Source organism: Platichthys flesus, chromosome 6, assembly GCF_949316205.1.
Source record: "Platichthys flesus chromosome 6, fPlaFle2.1, whole genome shotgun sequence".
NCBI lineage: Eukaryota > Metazoa > Chordata > Actinopteri > Pleuronectiformes > Pleuronectidae > Platichthys > Platichthys flesus.
The window spans coordinates 9,413,632-9,427,268 of record NC_084950.1 but is presented as its reverse complement, the minus strand read 5'-3'; the positions used below and the strand labels follow the sequence as shown (position 1 = coordinate 9,427,268).

General features: G+C 41.3%; 2 protein-coding genes across 4 annotated transcripts; both read left to right on the top strand.

The window, feature by feature from the left end:
• Positions 1–1,184: 1,184 nt before the first annotated feature.
• On the top strand, positions 1,185–5,977 carry bend7 (BEN domain containing 7). The gene is made up of 10 exons (XM_062389685.1): positions 1,185–1,452; positions 2,354–2,431; positions 2,513–2,875; positions 3,097–3,213; positions 3,284–3,636; positions 4,259–4,366; positions 4,534–4,651; positions 4,747–4,860; positions 5,059–5,094; positions 5,847–5,977. Exons 1-10 carry the CDS (start codon positions 1,389–1,391, stop codon positions 5,903–5,905), a joined length of 1,410 nt encoding a protein of 469 aa, XP_062245669.1. The 5' UTR covers positions 1,185–1,388; the 3' UTR covers positions 5,906–5,977.
• A 1,243-nt stretch (positions 5,978–7,220) lies between these two features.
• sephs1 (selenophosphate synthetase 1) lies at positions 7,221–13,404 on the top strand. 3 transcript variants are annotated; one of them, XM_062389706.1, is made up of 10 exons: positions 7,221–7,347; positions 9,179–9,301; positions 9,407–9,503; positions 9,732–9,835; positions 9,954–10,061; positions 10,208–10,362; positions 10,471–10,561; positions 10,659–10,758; positions 11,485–11,697; positions 12,131–13,404. In XM_062389706.1, exons 2-10 carry the CDS (start codon positions 9,206–9,208, stop codon positions 12,343–12,345), a joined length of 1,179 nt encoding a protein of 392 aa, XP_062245690.1. In that variant the 5' UTR covers positions 7,221–7,347; positions 9,179–9,205; the 3' UTR covers positions 12,346–13,404. The 3 variants fall into 3 exon arrangements, with proteins under 3 accessions (XP_062245690.1, XP_062245692.1, XP_062245691.1); XM_062389708.1 differs by lacking the exon at positions 7,221–7,347 and adding an exon at positions 7,601–8,189; XM_062389707.1 differs by lacking the exon at positions 7,221–7,347 and adding an exon at positions 7,601–8,679.
• The last annotated feature ends 233 nt before the right edge of the window (positions 13,405–13,637 follow it).

Here is a 13,637-nt window from a genome sequence, read left to right as displayed (position 1 = left end):
AAATCACATTACAGCTCTTAATATTTAAACCAAGCACTCCTGTTTAAGGATAACATCAGATATACTGTTATTATTTTGATTATGAGTGAAGTGGAAAAAATATTTCATCCAAATATTAACTTACTAAAGTGTGTTGTTTTCTAAGTTAAATATTTATGTCTTGGGTTTTCAACAAACAACACATTTCTTATTTACATTACGAGGACCTGAATCTGCTCAAATTGAACTGTGTGTGTGTGTGTGTGTGTGTGTGATAGACATACCCTTTATTTGAGAGCCCAGATTTTTCCTTTTTTAACAATTTTGTGCTAAACCATTTGTCTAGCCAAACCAACCCTAACCCGAATCAGAGTGCCATCTGCAAGCAGACAGGTGATCAAGACGAATTTAGATTATTCCCCCCTAAAGTGAAATTTTGTAATATAGGCTGTGAACAACTACAGATGAATTATACTTCATGCATGGACCACAGTGTGTCTTTTTCAGAAATAAGAAAATTATAAGGAAAAGTGACCCCAGCTAGTTCAATGGTCAGCACTTGTTTCTCACTGGGGCCTGTACTACTTCCTGTTTTCTACTCTATACAGTTGCCTGAGGTGAGGTCATGACTTGTGAGAGAACAGTTTTGCCGCTGATAAGAAGATGAGTTTATTCCATCTGACTCATGCCTGCTATGAGAGGACTTTTTTTTTATTCTAACAAATGGAACAAGAAAATGCTGGACAACCAACTCATCATATCTTTTTAAAAGAGCCTTTTTTTATTTTATTGTCCTGGGCTTTAGTCCTTATATTCCTCATTGTTCCTTATCAATTGTTATAGTTTGTATTATTATTATTATTATTAGTAGTAGTAGTAGAATTAGTAGTAGTATTATATCAAGTGTACTTCTCACTTCAGTCAGACATTAAATGTGTAAACATGAGATCATTTGGTAATTTTACATTCATGATAGTAAATAGAGAATTTCTATAAAAGAAAAGTTTGTGTGAGTGTGTTGGGTCTCGTTGCTTTTTGGGTTGCATGTCTGGACTCCACAGTGTCTGACTCGACCTTTCAGACGACAACGTTACCATCAGGTGGCGCAAAGGGATATGTGACGATCTTTTAATATTAAAGTCATTAATTTATTTACATGGCGCAAGGGAGGAACCAGCATCACGCCGGAGACGGGAGCAGATCTTACTCAGCAGCGGTTATCAGATGAATGGAACCACAGCACGGTGCAAATGTGCGGATGACAGCGTCTGTGTATAGCTCAGCCTGAGGAGGAATAGAAGTGATCAATAAGGCAGACGGACACTGACTGTGTCCTGCTAACTGAATCTGAATCCTGCTCTCTGATTTTCCCCCTACTGCGCTACTTCACTGAACAAATCCTTCTGAAGATGGAGTTTGGGGAGAGGAAGAGGAGAAGGAAGTCTCGGAGCTTCAAACTGGTCACGGATGAAGGTAGGCTGCTGGATGAATGGATGCAGGACCGTGCGGAGACGCGCGTCTGTGTCTGGATGTTTGTCTGGCGCCGTGTGCCATGCAGAGGCGACACTGTAAACAAAAGCAACGGCCACGACAATGCCTGCATCGATTTTAAACAAACAGCGAATGATTCACATTTTACATTTGAAACAATATCTGACTCATTATAGCTCCTGACAATAAGATCTAATTAAGGAGACGAACGGTGCAACATATGTAAACATGTTGCGCATGCATTCTGGGCATGCTACATGCAGCCTTTGATTGTTCACTTTCTGCTGAAGCTGTAAGCTGTAGGCCACCTCTCTGACCAGGCTCTGACTACACTTCGCCATACCACCTCTCTGACCAGGCTCTGACTACACTTCTTCATACCACCTACAGGTGGTGGTTTCTGCATGGGATGGGAGGGGGGGGGGTCTGCCTCATTGACTCACAATCCCTGCTAGTCTGCACAACCCTCATCATAAACACGCAAAACAAAAGGCAAACATGCACCATTCCTGCAATCATCAACTAAAATATCTAATTCTTGTTATAGATAGATAGATAGATAGATAAACAGATAGATAGATAGAGAGATAGATAGATAGATAGATAGATTGATTCATAGATAGATAGATAGATAGATAGATAGATAGATAGATAGATAGATAGATAGATAGATAGATAGATAGATATGGGCTAATTGAAGACCAGCACAAAACTATTGCTAAATACACAAAATATAAAAAAGGCTTTGTAGTTCGTGGAGGCGGTTGGATTTGTTGGGGTATGTAATGTCCTGAGTGACCGTCTAACACTGTCTGTTGTGAAACCGTGCCTTGTAAGTGGAATACCCCATTTTCTTGACAAAACCTTGCTGTTTTACATGCAGATGATGACGCTTCATGTGTGATGAATCCCAGCTATAAGGATCCCAATGTGGAGCCTAAGGTGGCTGCTGTGCCTGAAGGTATGTGTCACTGCAAGGATTCATCTTTTGATATAACATAATGGATCTCCCTATTTTGACTGACACTCTTCTCTCTCAAAGTAGTTTGGCTGGGGGATGAAGGCATGGAGATAAAGAGGCAAATCACAGGAATGATGCAGCTCCTGAGTGATAAGAGCAGCAGGGCCTATCACCGTGTGGGAGCAGAGCAGGACAGCTCAGTGACGGAGCCCCCGGAGGCAGACTGTCGGGCCTGGCTACATCAACCTGCATCTTTGCCTCTTGTATCAGAGGACCACCAGAGCAACAGCTGGAGCTCTGCAGCGGACATGGGGCCTGCAACGACTTCAACCATATCTACTCCCATCCCCGGCGATCCAGGCTGTTCCCAGTACAGCACACGCTCCAAGGCCCTGAGGATCCTCAACCACACAAAGGATGGCATCAAAGTGAATGAGGATAACGGTAGAGTACCCGAGCATGTGTGAAGAGGAGATGGAAAAAAAATTTAATGAAACAGAAAGGAGATCCTCTCTAGTGTTGAAGTGTTTTGTTGTGTGTGTTTGAGTGTGAAGCAGACACTTAGGAGTGTTCTTGGCAAATGGATCGAAAAGAGATGCATACACACACAGTGTACACGCTGTCTTCAGAGATATGGCATTAAAGCACTACTGATTTTCCAGCAGATGTGGTACCACCTGCTGCGTCAGAGGCCCCCTGCTGCCTGTGTAACTGTAAGGGCACCTTGCAGGCCATCCTGCAGGAGCTGCGTGCCATGCGGAGGCTGATGCAGGCACAAAAAGGTCAGTGGTTAAACACAAATACTAACACACGGTGGGAGAGAGAATGGAGTGTGTGTCTGTCTTTTTGTAGCCACGCTGGAAAGGCAGGAACAGACAGCATCACCATGCCAACCTCGTCTCGGTCCAGGACCTGCTCCTCGCCGCAGGCCACGCAAGAGGAGGCCAATCTATAAAGTGGCACCGCTGAGTGTGTCTAGTACCAGGAGAGCTGCTCTTAGCCCTCTGGAGGCCTCGCCACTTATAGCTGCACTTGCAGAATCTGGAAAGAGGCAAGAATCAGAGAACCAGCGGGACGAATCGGCAGCCAACAGACATCCAGTCTCCTCTGAGGTTTCTGTGCTGCCACCTCGGAACAATCCAGTGGCTTTTAACAACTCACAGAGTCCTCTCCTGAACCAGTTAAGGGAACCTCAGTCATCAGAGGTAAACTGCATGTTAGTGTAAGTGAATGTGTATGTGCTGTGCAGTTTCTGTGACTAGCTTGTAGCAGTGATTTATACTTGTGTGAGTGTATTACACTATTTCCCACTGAAACAGTACTTATGCATTTTGAAGTTAGTCTGTGGTTTAAATTAATGTGTTTCCTTCATAAAACTTACAAAATATACTGATACTCTTTTCTAACATATATCTCCAACCCCATAAAAATGTCACGTGGTTAATGTTCTTCCAAGTTTGTATGAAGATGCAGATATAAGACATAGTGTTTTCTATTATAGAAAATCTCTCTTTATCATGTTTGACTTTATTTAAGCCATTTAAAATCATTAAACTTAGAAGCCATTATCAAGCTTATGATTTTGTTCCATTACCTTTGTGATCTCTTGGACGCACTCACATCATAACTTTCATGTATGATCATCATCATGCTTTATTTTTATATAATAATGTACAGCATTATGACTCATTAGGGATCTTATTATGATAGTGGTTTCTGTTGGACAGTTTTTATTTTCTCTCTAAAAACAGAAATGAATCAAGTTGTGTTCATCTTTCCCATGATGTGTTTTCGTCTCATACTGTGTATTGTTTGATTCCTTTTCAGTCTGAGGTGCGTCTTGCCAAGGATTACGATGTGTTTATCTCAAAAGCTCAGCTGGACTCCATCCTCGTCAACTACACACGCTCTGGGAGCCTGCTGTTTCGGAAACTGGTGTGTTTCTACAACATTACACATCAAACTCTTGAGTCTTTTATTTAAAACCACTGGATATTTCTTTTTTTAACAATCATTTGTAATTGTTTCTAATACACTTTGATAATAACTTGAGTTAACTAAAGGCTCCGCAATGTCTTACCATTGTGTGATTACATGTTTAGGTGTGTGCCTTCTTTGATGATACTACCCTGGCCAACTCCCTGCCTAATGGTAAAAGGAAGAGAGGACTCAATGACAATCGTAAGGGCTTGGACCAGAACATTGTAGGTGCCATTAAAGGTAGGCAAGAGAAAAGTACCATAGGCTTCGTAGCAGTGTACACCAATCACGACAAAGCAAGGAAACGTTAATAAAGTTGTGTAAACTGTGTTCAGTCTTTACAGAGAAATACTGCACCGAACACCGAATAGAGAAGTTGCCCGGGCCTCGGGACTGGGTTCAGATCCTTCAAGATCAGATCAAACTCGCCAGGAGGAGGCTGAAAAGAGGTACTGCCTGCAAGGCTTTTCTTGTAATACTTTATTTTCATATTTGGTCTGGCGTCATATTTCTACTTCTTTAATCTTATATTATCACGCAAACAGTTTTCTGAGATTTGACTTAAGCAAATAGTTATCATTAAGTAATACGGTTACTGTGTTCTGTGAATGTGTCAGGTAAGTTGTGATGTCCCTTTGACTCCTCAGATGCTGCAGAAGAAGTCTTAAATGGACCTTCTACAAGTATGAGACACACACACACAGGGACACATTTATTTACTTGTATACATTCATCTTTCCTTGCCTGCACCAATTGACTGTATGTACAGACGGATGATGCATCTCCACTTTCTCCCCCTCACCACAAAAATATTCCAGATATGAAAGCCACCATCTGGTGATCGGGGTAGGGAGCTCAGACAAAACCAAACATAGTGGAAATATAAACACAAGCAAACATCAGTGTGATAAGAACTTGTGACATTACTATATTAGGTCCATGTACCAACATGGAGTAGGGGGGGTTTATGACCTATATTTCAGCCAGTCACCAGATAGACATTTCGACTTCCCTTTTGTGTAGCTGACAAGCTATGGTCTCCACCTTTCCCCTCACTTCATCTTACTCCATCTTTCTACCAGGCCTCCTTTGAGCCCACAGCGTCTTTACCTCTCCCCACTTTGCCATGACATCACACGGAAACTGATGTTGCTGGCCTGCTTATTGGCTCATATGTCTTTGTCACGCGTCACTGTGACATTTGACATACTCACGCAGCTTCTCAAAATGTCAGCTAATTATCTTCACACCATGCACCATATCCCTTCTTTTACTTCTCTAGTGCACTGTTCACGTCAGAAAGGCCCTTCTCAGTTAACCTTTCAAAAAGGCAATGAGACCTGTAATAAAACACCAGATGTGTTGCTTATACATTGTCACACAAACACATAGAGGCTGTTCTGGTATTTCATTTGTATATTGTGTTTCTTTACAGGCTATGACTACAGCAAACCTGCAAGTGTGAATGGGACAGTGGTGAACATGACAGGTTGATATGAGGGCTGCAGAAGATTTCCTGATAGTCATCATTACTTCTCTAACTTGATCATTCATCATATTCTGATTTTTCTTTTGCAGTTAACTGCTGTGTTTTGGATGTAGAGGGGAAAACAGGACCACGTGTAGAGGAAGTCCCTCCCTCTCACACACACACACACTTGTGGTCCTTCAGACTTTTTATTTGACATGGCGTAAACCACTTGGATCTGGGATTCTAAACCAGCAGATGATACAGTGGTAGAAGAAATGTCAGGTTATTTTCAAGTTCAGAAGTAACTTAGGGCGACAGCTATAAAAGCCCACTCGCCTGTAGCTCATACGATATTTAGTCTACTAACTCAAAAGCCTGAAATGGGACAAAGTACTGCAATTCATATATTTTGCACAAATTACGTTTTATGGGATGTTGCCGATTGTGGATTAAGCCTTTAAAGTGACATGTACTTCAATGGGTGTAATGTGCAGTGCAGCATCAGCCTTAAGTTCAAACATTACATTGAAAAGTAAATATTTGATGTGAGCTGAAAATAAAAAAACTCTATAAAATAATGTTTCTTTTAACTTGTTGTAACTCTCGGGATGGAAATACTGTATTTCCCCCCTTGCAAATGAAATTGCAGTGCACATTAAAATGAATGGTTGTTTCCATCAATGAATATTGTTTCTTCACAACTGTGTTTTTCTGTTGAACACCTGAAAGTATAATTGATTCCTTCCTGCAGAGGTTTGACTTATAATAAGGAAATTAAGTTTATAGTAAAAAAATAAATTAACAATTTGAAATTATTTATTTCGATGGGATGATTAAAATATATGTTCATAAGAATAATTTTTTTCTGACCTTCTTATTGCCAAGCAGGTTAACACATACAAGGGATTTGCTGTGTGGTATTTGTGCAGGTATAAATATAAAAAATATAAACATAGGAAACAAACATTTAATATAACTAATACTATGAGCACCAGGGGAGGGATAGTGCAAAGTGAAAGATTATGGATCAATGAATATGTTTATATATTCCAACCAGGCAGGGCTGTCGTGTGCTCGCTCGGGTCGTAGATTTGGAGGGAAAACAGTAAATTAAAGGTACACTCCATTGTAGAGATTTTGTTGCCAGACTCCACAGCTCGTTAAAGGGGATGTCGAAGCAGCCATAGCTCAGGCGGAGGACCCTTTGAGAGCTCGTCACTTTCCTCTTTGTATTGTCAACCAAAAATCTTTTTCGTGACTGTTAAGGAGGACTCGACAACTCATCCATCCAGAGCTCGGTCGATGTTTGTGATAGTTCTAATTTTTTACCGTCCGGTCCCGACATTGCGGGCGAATATGTCTGAATTCTCGTCAGGCTTTCTCTGAAGACGCCCGTTTCTGGCCGCAGTGCATTGTGGTCCCGTCCCCGCTCTTCTGTCGGGGATCCACCGCTAACGTGAAGCTGGTAAGGATAAACTGGTCCGAGCAATTAAAGGGGAAATGTAGAAAGAATATAACTCCGCTTTGGCCCTAATATCGTGTTTAGGGCTCCTGTAAACAAGTGTACTGCACCACACCAGCACAGAAGCCACACACGTGGCGTGTTTACCCCGGTTTCATTGCTTTTAACGCTGATGTTGCACCACCTCGCATGGCGACGGGCAGGAAGGGGTTAATTTTTTCCGCCGCCGACATTTTTGCTCGGTGCACTACGGCAACTTTCTAACTTAGATGTGTGCAACGGGCCGGCGCAGTTTCTCCCGAGCTGGCGCCACGTCTGTGCTGCAGCGTGTTGTTGTTGTTGTTGTGCTTTGGATGAGGCGCAGATCTGCAGCTCGGGCGCTCCCCGCTCTTTTGTTGCTCAGAGCCGCCGATGCCCATCGGTGCACGGATCGACGTTTGCTAGCAAGAGCTAGCATCCGAGCGAAAACTGCATTTCCCATCAAAACAAACACAACATGATACACGCGGATGTGCCCGTCAGACTTAAAATGTCACAGCTTGGCTTGACGTGGGTTGTATTGACACTCGTGACTTTTTGTTTGCACTAATATTCCCAGAAACAGAGGGTTGAATGAAGTTTGCAGCGTTTTGCGTCTTGAACACTCCCACAGTTCACTGACCGATCCCACTTTGTGCAACCTGCAGCAGTTCAAACCTCGAGGAAATGGTTCGAATGGCTTCTCTTGTCAGGTGTTTCCCGCCGGGAAGTTACTGCGCTTCATTCAGTTATCTTCAGGGAAACTATGAGAATGAATTGATCAACACGCTGCAGCTCATTGTGATGGTGGAGGTTGTCAGTGGAGAGTGAGTGTGGTGCATGGAGCTGTGGAATGCAAACAGTGTTCAAGGCGGTGCTTTGCAAATTGCATCAGGAGCTGTTTACCACAGGCAAATACACATTTACCAATAGATCATGCAAAAGATACACGAGACACGCATGAAAAGAAGCAGCGATTAAAATATGTATAAAGTGCTTGTTTTCATAGTAACTGCTTGTGGGTTTGTGTGCAACAGTGCTACTGTGAGTGCAATCGTCATTTCTCTACCAGGGCACATAGATACTCATTATTGTGTGCTTTACTAAAAGTTCATTATAGTTAAGTTTTCTTTACCTGCCTTTAATTTAACACAGTACAACACGCTTAACCAGACATATACTCGTCATTACCTGCTAGAGATATGATTTATAAATTGGCCAATAAAAGCAGTTAAATCTTGAAGGTTAAATTACTTATTGAATTATTTTGCTTTTAATTGTTTTTTAAAGTCTGACTCTTTTTCCATCCTCTTCTTTGTGAGTATCTTTAAATTCAATATTTCAAGATTTCAGTCAGACAAATGCGTCAACATTTAAAGCTATCACCCAGGGCTTTGGAGATGTATCTGGAATTTCCATTGTATTATAACACTTACAGTGAATAATGAATTGCCAAAATCTGTAGCTAAAGTGATGATAAAAACAATTGTGAGTTGCAGATATAAGCAAATAAACCAAAAAATGTAATATCAACAGAAGTGAAATGAATCCCTTCTTTGTGTAGCTTAAAGGCAGGATGCATAGCAGGGCTTCAGATTGTACAGATCATTTGTGCTTGTGTGTGATTCACTTGACATTAGGCACAAAAGAGAATATTTATGAATAAACCCAGATGGCACTGCAGTCTGACGAATCAGCTGTTTTTATTATTTGATTTTAAGGCTGTGCATTTAACAAAATGTTCTACCTGAGACATTAAGACCCTGTTTCCAATCACAAGTATATTTTTTCTGTCCTGTCATTAACATGGTCTTAGTGGTGAGGACCCAGAGTTTGTACAGACATGTCTGTGCGGGAGTCCTTCAACCCCGAAAGCTATGAGCTGGACAAGAACTTCAGACTCACACGCTTTGCTGAGCTCAAGGGCACAGGCTGCAAGGTTGGTTCTCATTAATATCTCTCTTATAGGAAATTCCACCTGATTCAGGAATATATATATTAAAAAAATAATGTGTGGTTGATAATGGGTCATTTCTGGTCACAGGTGCCCCAAGATGTTTTACAGAAGCTGCTAGAAACCCTACAGGAGAACCACTATCAGGAGGATGAACAGTTCCTGGGGGCAGTTATGCCCCGATTAGGTACTAATGATATTCATATGGCGATAATGATGATAAACACCCTGAATGTGTATTAGTAGTAATGTTTAACAAAAATATACAGGCTGTATGAATGGTAGAAAGAAGTGTGTTAGTATAAAATATAATTTCTATATTACATACAACCTGACCCGTAGTTCTGAAAGTTCATGAAATTCTATATAAAAGCCAAGTTGTTGAGCTTCTGCTTTGTTTTTGTTTTCTGTGAAGGCATAGGCATGGACACCTGTGTGATACCCCTCAGACATGGAGGCCTTTCTCTGGTCCAGACAACAGATTACATCTACCCCATTGTGGATGACCCGTACATGATGGTATGGAAGTCTCTCTTTTTACTGAGTGCACTGAAGTGGTCTTATTGATTATATATATACATGGGACAAATAAAATGGTGACACTAATACTATTAGCTTTAATTTTCCTGTCTTGTAGGGAAGAATTGCCTGTGCCAATGTTCTAAGTGACCTGTACGCCATGGGAGTGACAGAGTGTGACAACATGTTGATGCTTTTAGGAGTCAGCAACAAAATGTCAGAGAAGGTAAGTGTCACGTCAGCCGATGCATTCACTTTTGGATTGAGTGCAAATATCTGCAAAGAACCCACTGTGTTAACTGTTAAAAAACCACACGTAAATATTTCCTCATTTATTTTGCCGCTCTGACTTTTTGTTTTTTCACTTTACAGGAAAGAGACAAAGTCATGCCACTGATCATTCAGGGATTCAAGGATGCGTCAGAGGAGGCAGGCACGTCTGTAACAGGAGGGCAAACGGTGCTCAACCCCTGGGTCGTGATGGGAGGAGTCGCCACAACAGTCTGCCAGCCCAACGAATTTATCATGTAGGAGTCTTTTCTTACTCGAGCAGTTTGAGTTACTCACAGCTGCTTAAGGATAATGTAGAAATGTATTGTGATGCAACTAATCACACCTTGTTGGACATTTCTTAGGCCAGACAATGCAGTCCCAGGAGACGTGTTGGTGTTGACGAAGCCACTTGGAACGCAAGTTGCCGTTGCAGTACATCAATGGTTAGATATTGTAAGTTTGCTTGTTCACTCATGAATAATTATGTCGTGACAATTCTTGTTGTTTAGGATAGACACTAATTCCATGTATATGCTTTCAAATCACTCAGCCTGAGAAGTGGAACAAAATAAAACTGGTGGTAACTCAAGAAGATGTAGAACTGGCTTATCATGAAGCCATGATGAACATGGCTCGGCTCAACAGGACAGGTAAATGATGAATTCATCCTCAATATTGATTGGCAGTGATTAGAGTGTATTTGAACTTTTGGTTGTCCTTACTTTTAAATCAAACAAGCAGTATAAAGTTGAGCATAAGTACGTCAGCAATTGGGCAGAGAAGCTTTGAATTTTGTAAAGGGCAGTAGCCTCTGCTGCAGCTCAGCTGAATCGCACACTTTGTTGCTTAGTATCTTCAAGCAAAGACCAGACTTTCCACAAGGACATTAAATAGTGAGCCAGTGGGGGGAAAGTACCCACCGACAAGGGTCCAGGGTCATGTGTGTTGTGGAGGAGAGAACAAAGAATTGAGTCAAATGGGAGCAGATCAGCACAAAGCATCTGATTCTTATATAACCAATTACACTCACACAACTCGATATAAATGTCCTCTGAAATACAACCTTACTTCAAATAAAAAGTCTGTTACCTTCTGCAGTTGAGGTAAATAAAGAAGGAAGTACAAAATAAAGATTAAAGTTCAGTCAACTAATTTTGCCCACTTATGGAGTAAGATGAAGTACTTTGTGATAGTCAACCCAGACTGAATATTCTGCATTTTTTCCCCTACTGAAGAATCTTCAATTATGAAAACACAGGTGTTCGTCTGTCTGTCTGTCTGTCTGTCTGTCGTCCGTCTGTCTGTAATCTTAACAATTATTATTCCAGGTGCCCTTCTAAGTCTGTCTCTCTCTTTCTCTCTGTTTCCTCATGTAGCGGCGGGTCTCATGCACACCTTCAATGCCCACGCAGCCACCGACATCACAGGGTTTGGCATCCTTGGCCATGCCCAGACGTTGGCACGACAACAGCGAAGTGAAGTGTCGTTTGTCATCCACAACCTCCCAGTGCTCGCCAAGATGGCCGCTGTGTCCAAGGCCTGTGGGAACATGTTTGGTCTCATGCATGGCACCTGCCCTGAAACATCGGGTATGTGTGTATTCCTAATTTAATCATTCAACTTTTTGTCTCTTATTATCTACATTGTGTTTTTCGGGGGGGGGATGACAAAAAACATAACACAGGGAAATATTAATACAATGCTGTATAATTCCAAAGTTTCAGTCACAGTTTGCCCTTCTCTCCAAGAGGGAAACTCAAAGCCCCTGAGTCTGTCAGTGTATTATAGATTTACGATGAATGAGAAATTTGAATCTATATTTTATACAAACCTAAACAAGGGAAGCCAGTTTACTTCAAGAAAATGAGCCCTGAGGGACACCATAGGAGAGAAAGTGATGAATCTCAAAAGAGTCTAAATAGTCAGAGAGATGATGAGAATTTCTGTTATGAATTAAAACACGTATATATCTTCAGCATCATTACAACATCAGAATCCTTATTAAGACCCTTTCATCCACAGGAGGCCTGTTAATCTGTCTGCCGCGGGAGCAGGCTGCTCGCTTCTGTGCCGAGATCAAATCACCAAAATACGGAGAGGGCCACCAAGCGTGGATCATCGGGATTGTAGAGAAAGGAAACCGCACTGCTCGCATCATTGACAAACCTCGGATCATAGAGGTGGCACCACAGGCCGCCACGCAGAATGTCAACCCAACTCCCGGTGCAACCTCTTAATCCTCCTCTGCTGAGTCATAGACCGGAACCCAACAGCTCTGTTGAGTGATTTTAGACACATAAACTACAAAACCATCCTAGAGTGTTGAAATATATACACACAATAGTACGTACACAGAAAAGACTGGGTTGGCGTGTATCTACGTGGAAAAACTGCACCACACAGTGGCCGTGGGGAGCATGTCACCACCCATGGACTCAACCTGAAGTTATACCCATTAAGAAACATTGGTAAGAAATAGAGCGTACTTAAAATCCATATGCCTTTTGTGTCTATTGAATTCTGTTTCGTTAAATGTGCTTGAGTGGCAGGAAGCTTCTGGTGAGAGAGTGATCAAGACGATAATCTGATAATGTTGGTTCATTTTGAATCTTAGGAAGTCTGGAGCCCGTTGCCTCTTTTTAAAAATTGCTCTCTTCAAGGGACATCAAGGTGATGTGTTGGTGTTTTTGTTTGTCCATTCACTTTGTACAGTTAAAAAAAGCCTAGTTTTAGTTCATTGCTGTAACTGATGCCTTGAAAGAGTGTGACCAGAATGGTTTGTTTTTTATTACTTTGACTTTTTGTATTGTCCCCACATAAACTAATAAATAATAAAATAGACAATGTTTTGTTCTCGCTGTTTGGGAGTGGCAGTTCTGTGAATAAACAAATACAAGGTGACATTATCTACTTACTTACATAGAGCTGCAGATAGATTTTTTTTTTTACATGAACAGCAGATTGTGCTCCACTTAGATGAGTTCTGGTTTTAGGTCAAAGCTGAGAAAATCTGCAAACTCTTAGGAGATGAACCTTCTGCATTCCTGATATCAGATTTAAAATTGTGCGACTGTTATAAAGGAAAAGAGTTTTTCAGACAACATGTGCTCGAATCTGTGAATCCGTTACCTTGGTTCAGGATCCGTTGCATTTAATTTAGCACTCACTTGAAACAGAACTTTGTTTTGTTCATCCTAATTGCTGAGATGAACCTCTGTAAATGTTCATGTGGATATCATAAACCAGGTATAACCTCCACCCCAGCTCTAATAATAAACTTCTCTTATAACATAGTGCTTTCCTGTGTCAGTCTTTGTTTACCTCCGCCAAAGAGTTTGTTGTTTGTTTGTTTGTTAGCTGCATTACACAAAAATCTACAGGACTGATTTCCAGGAAACTCGGTGAGAGGATGTGCTACAGAACTGGGGAGAACCTATTTTATTTTGGTGTGGATCTAGGAAGATTTTTTTCACTATAGCATTGTGTGATTTACAATAATCAGTGGGAAAGTTACTAGTATGATAATTTC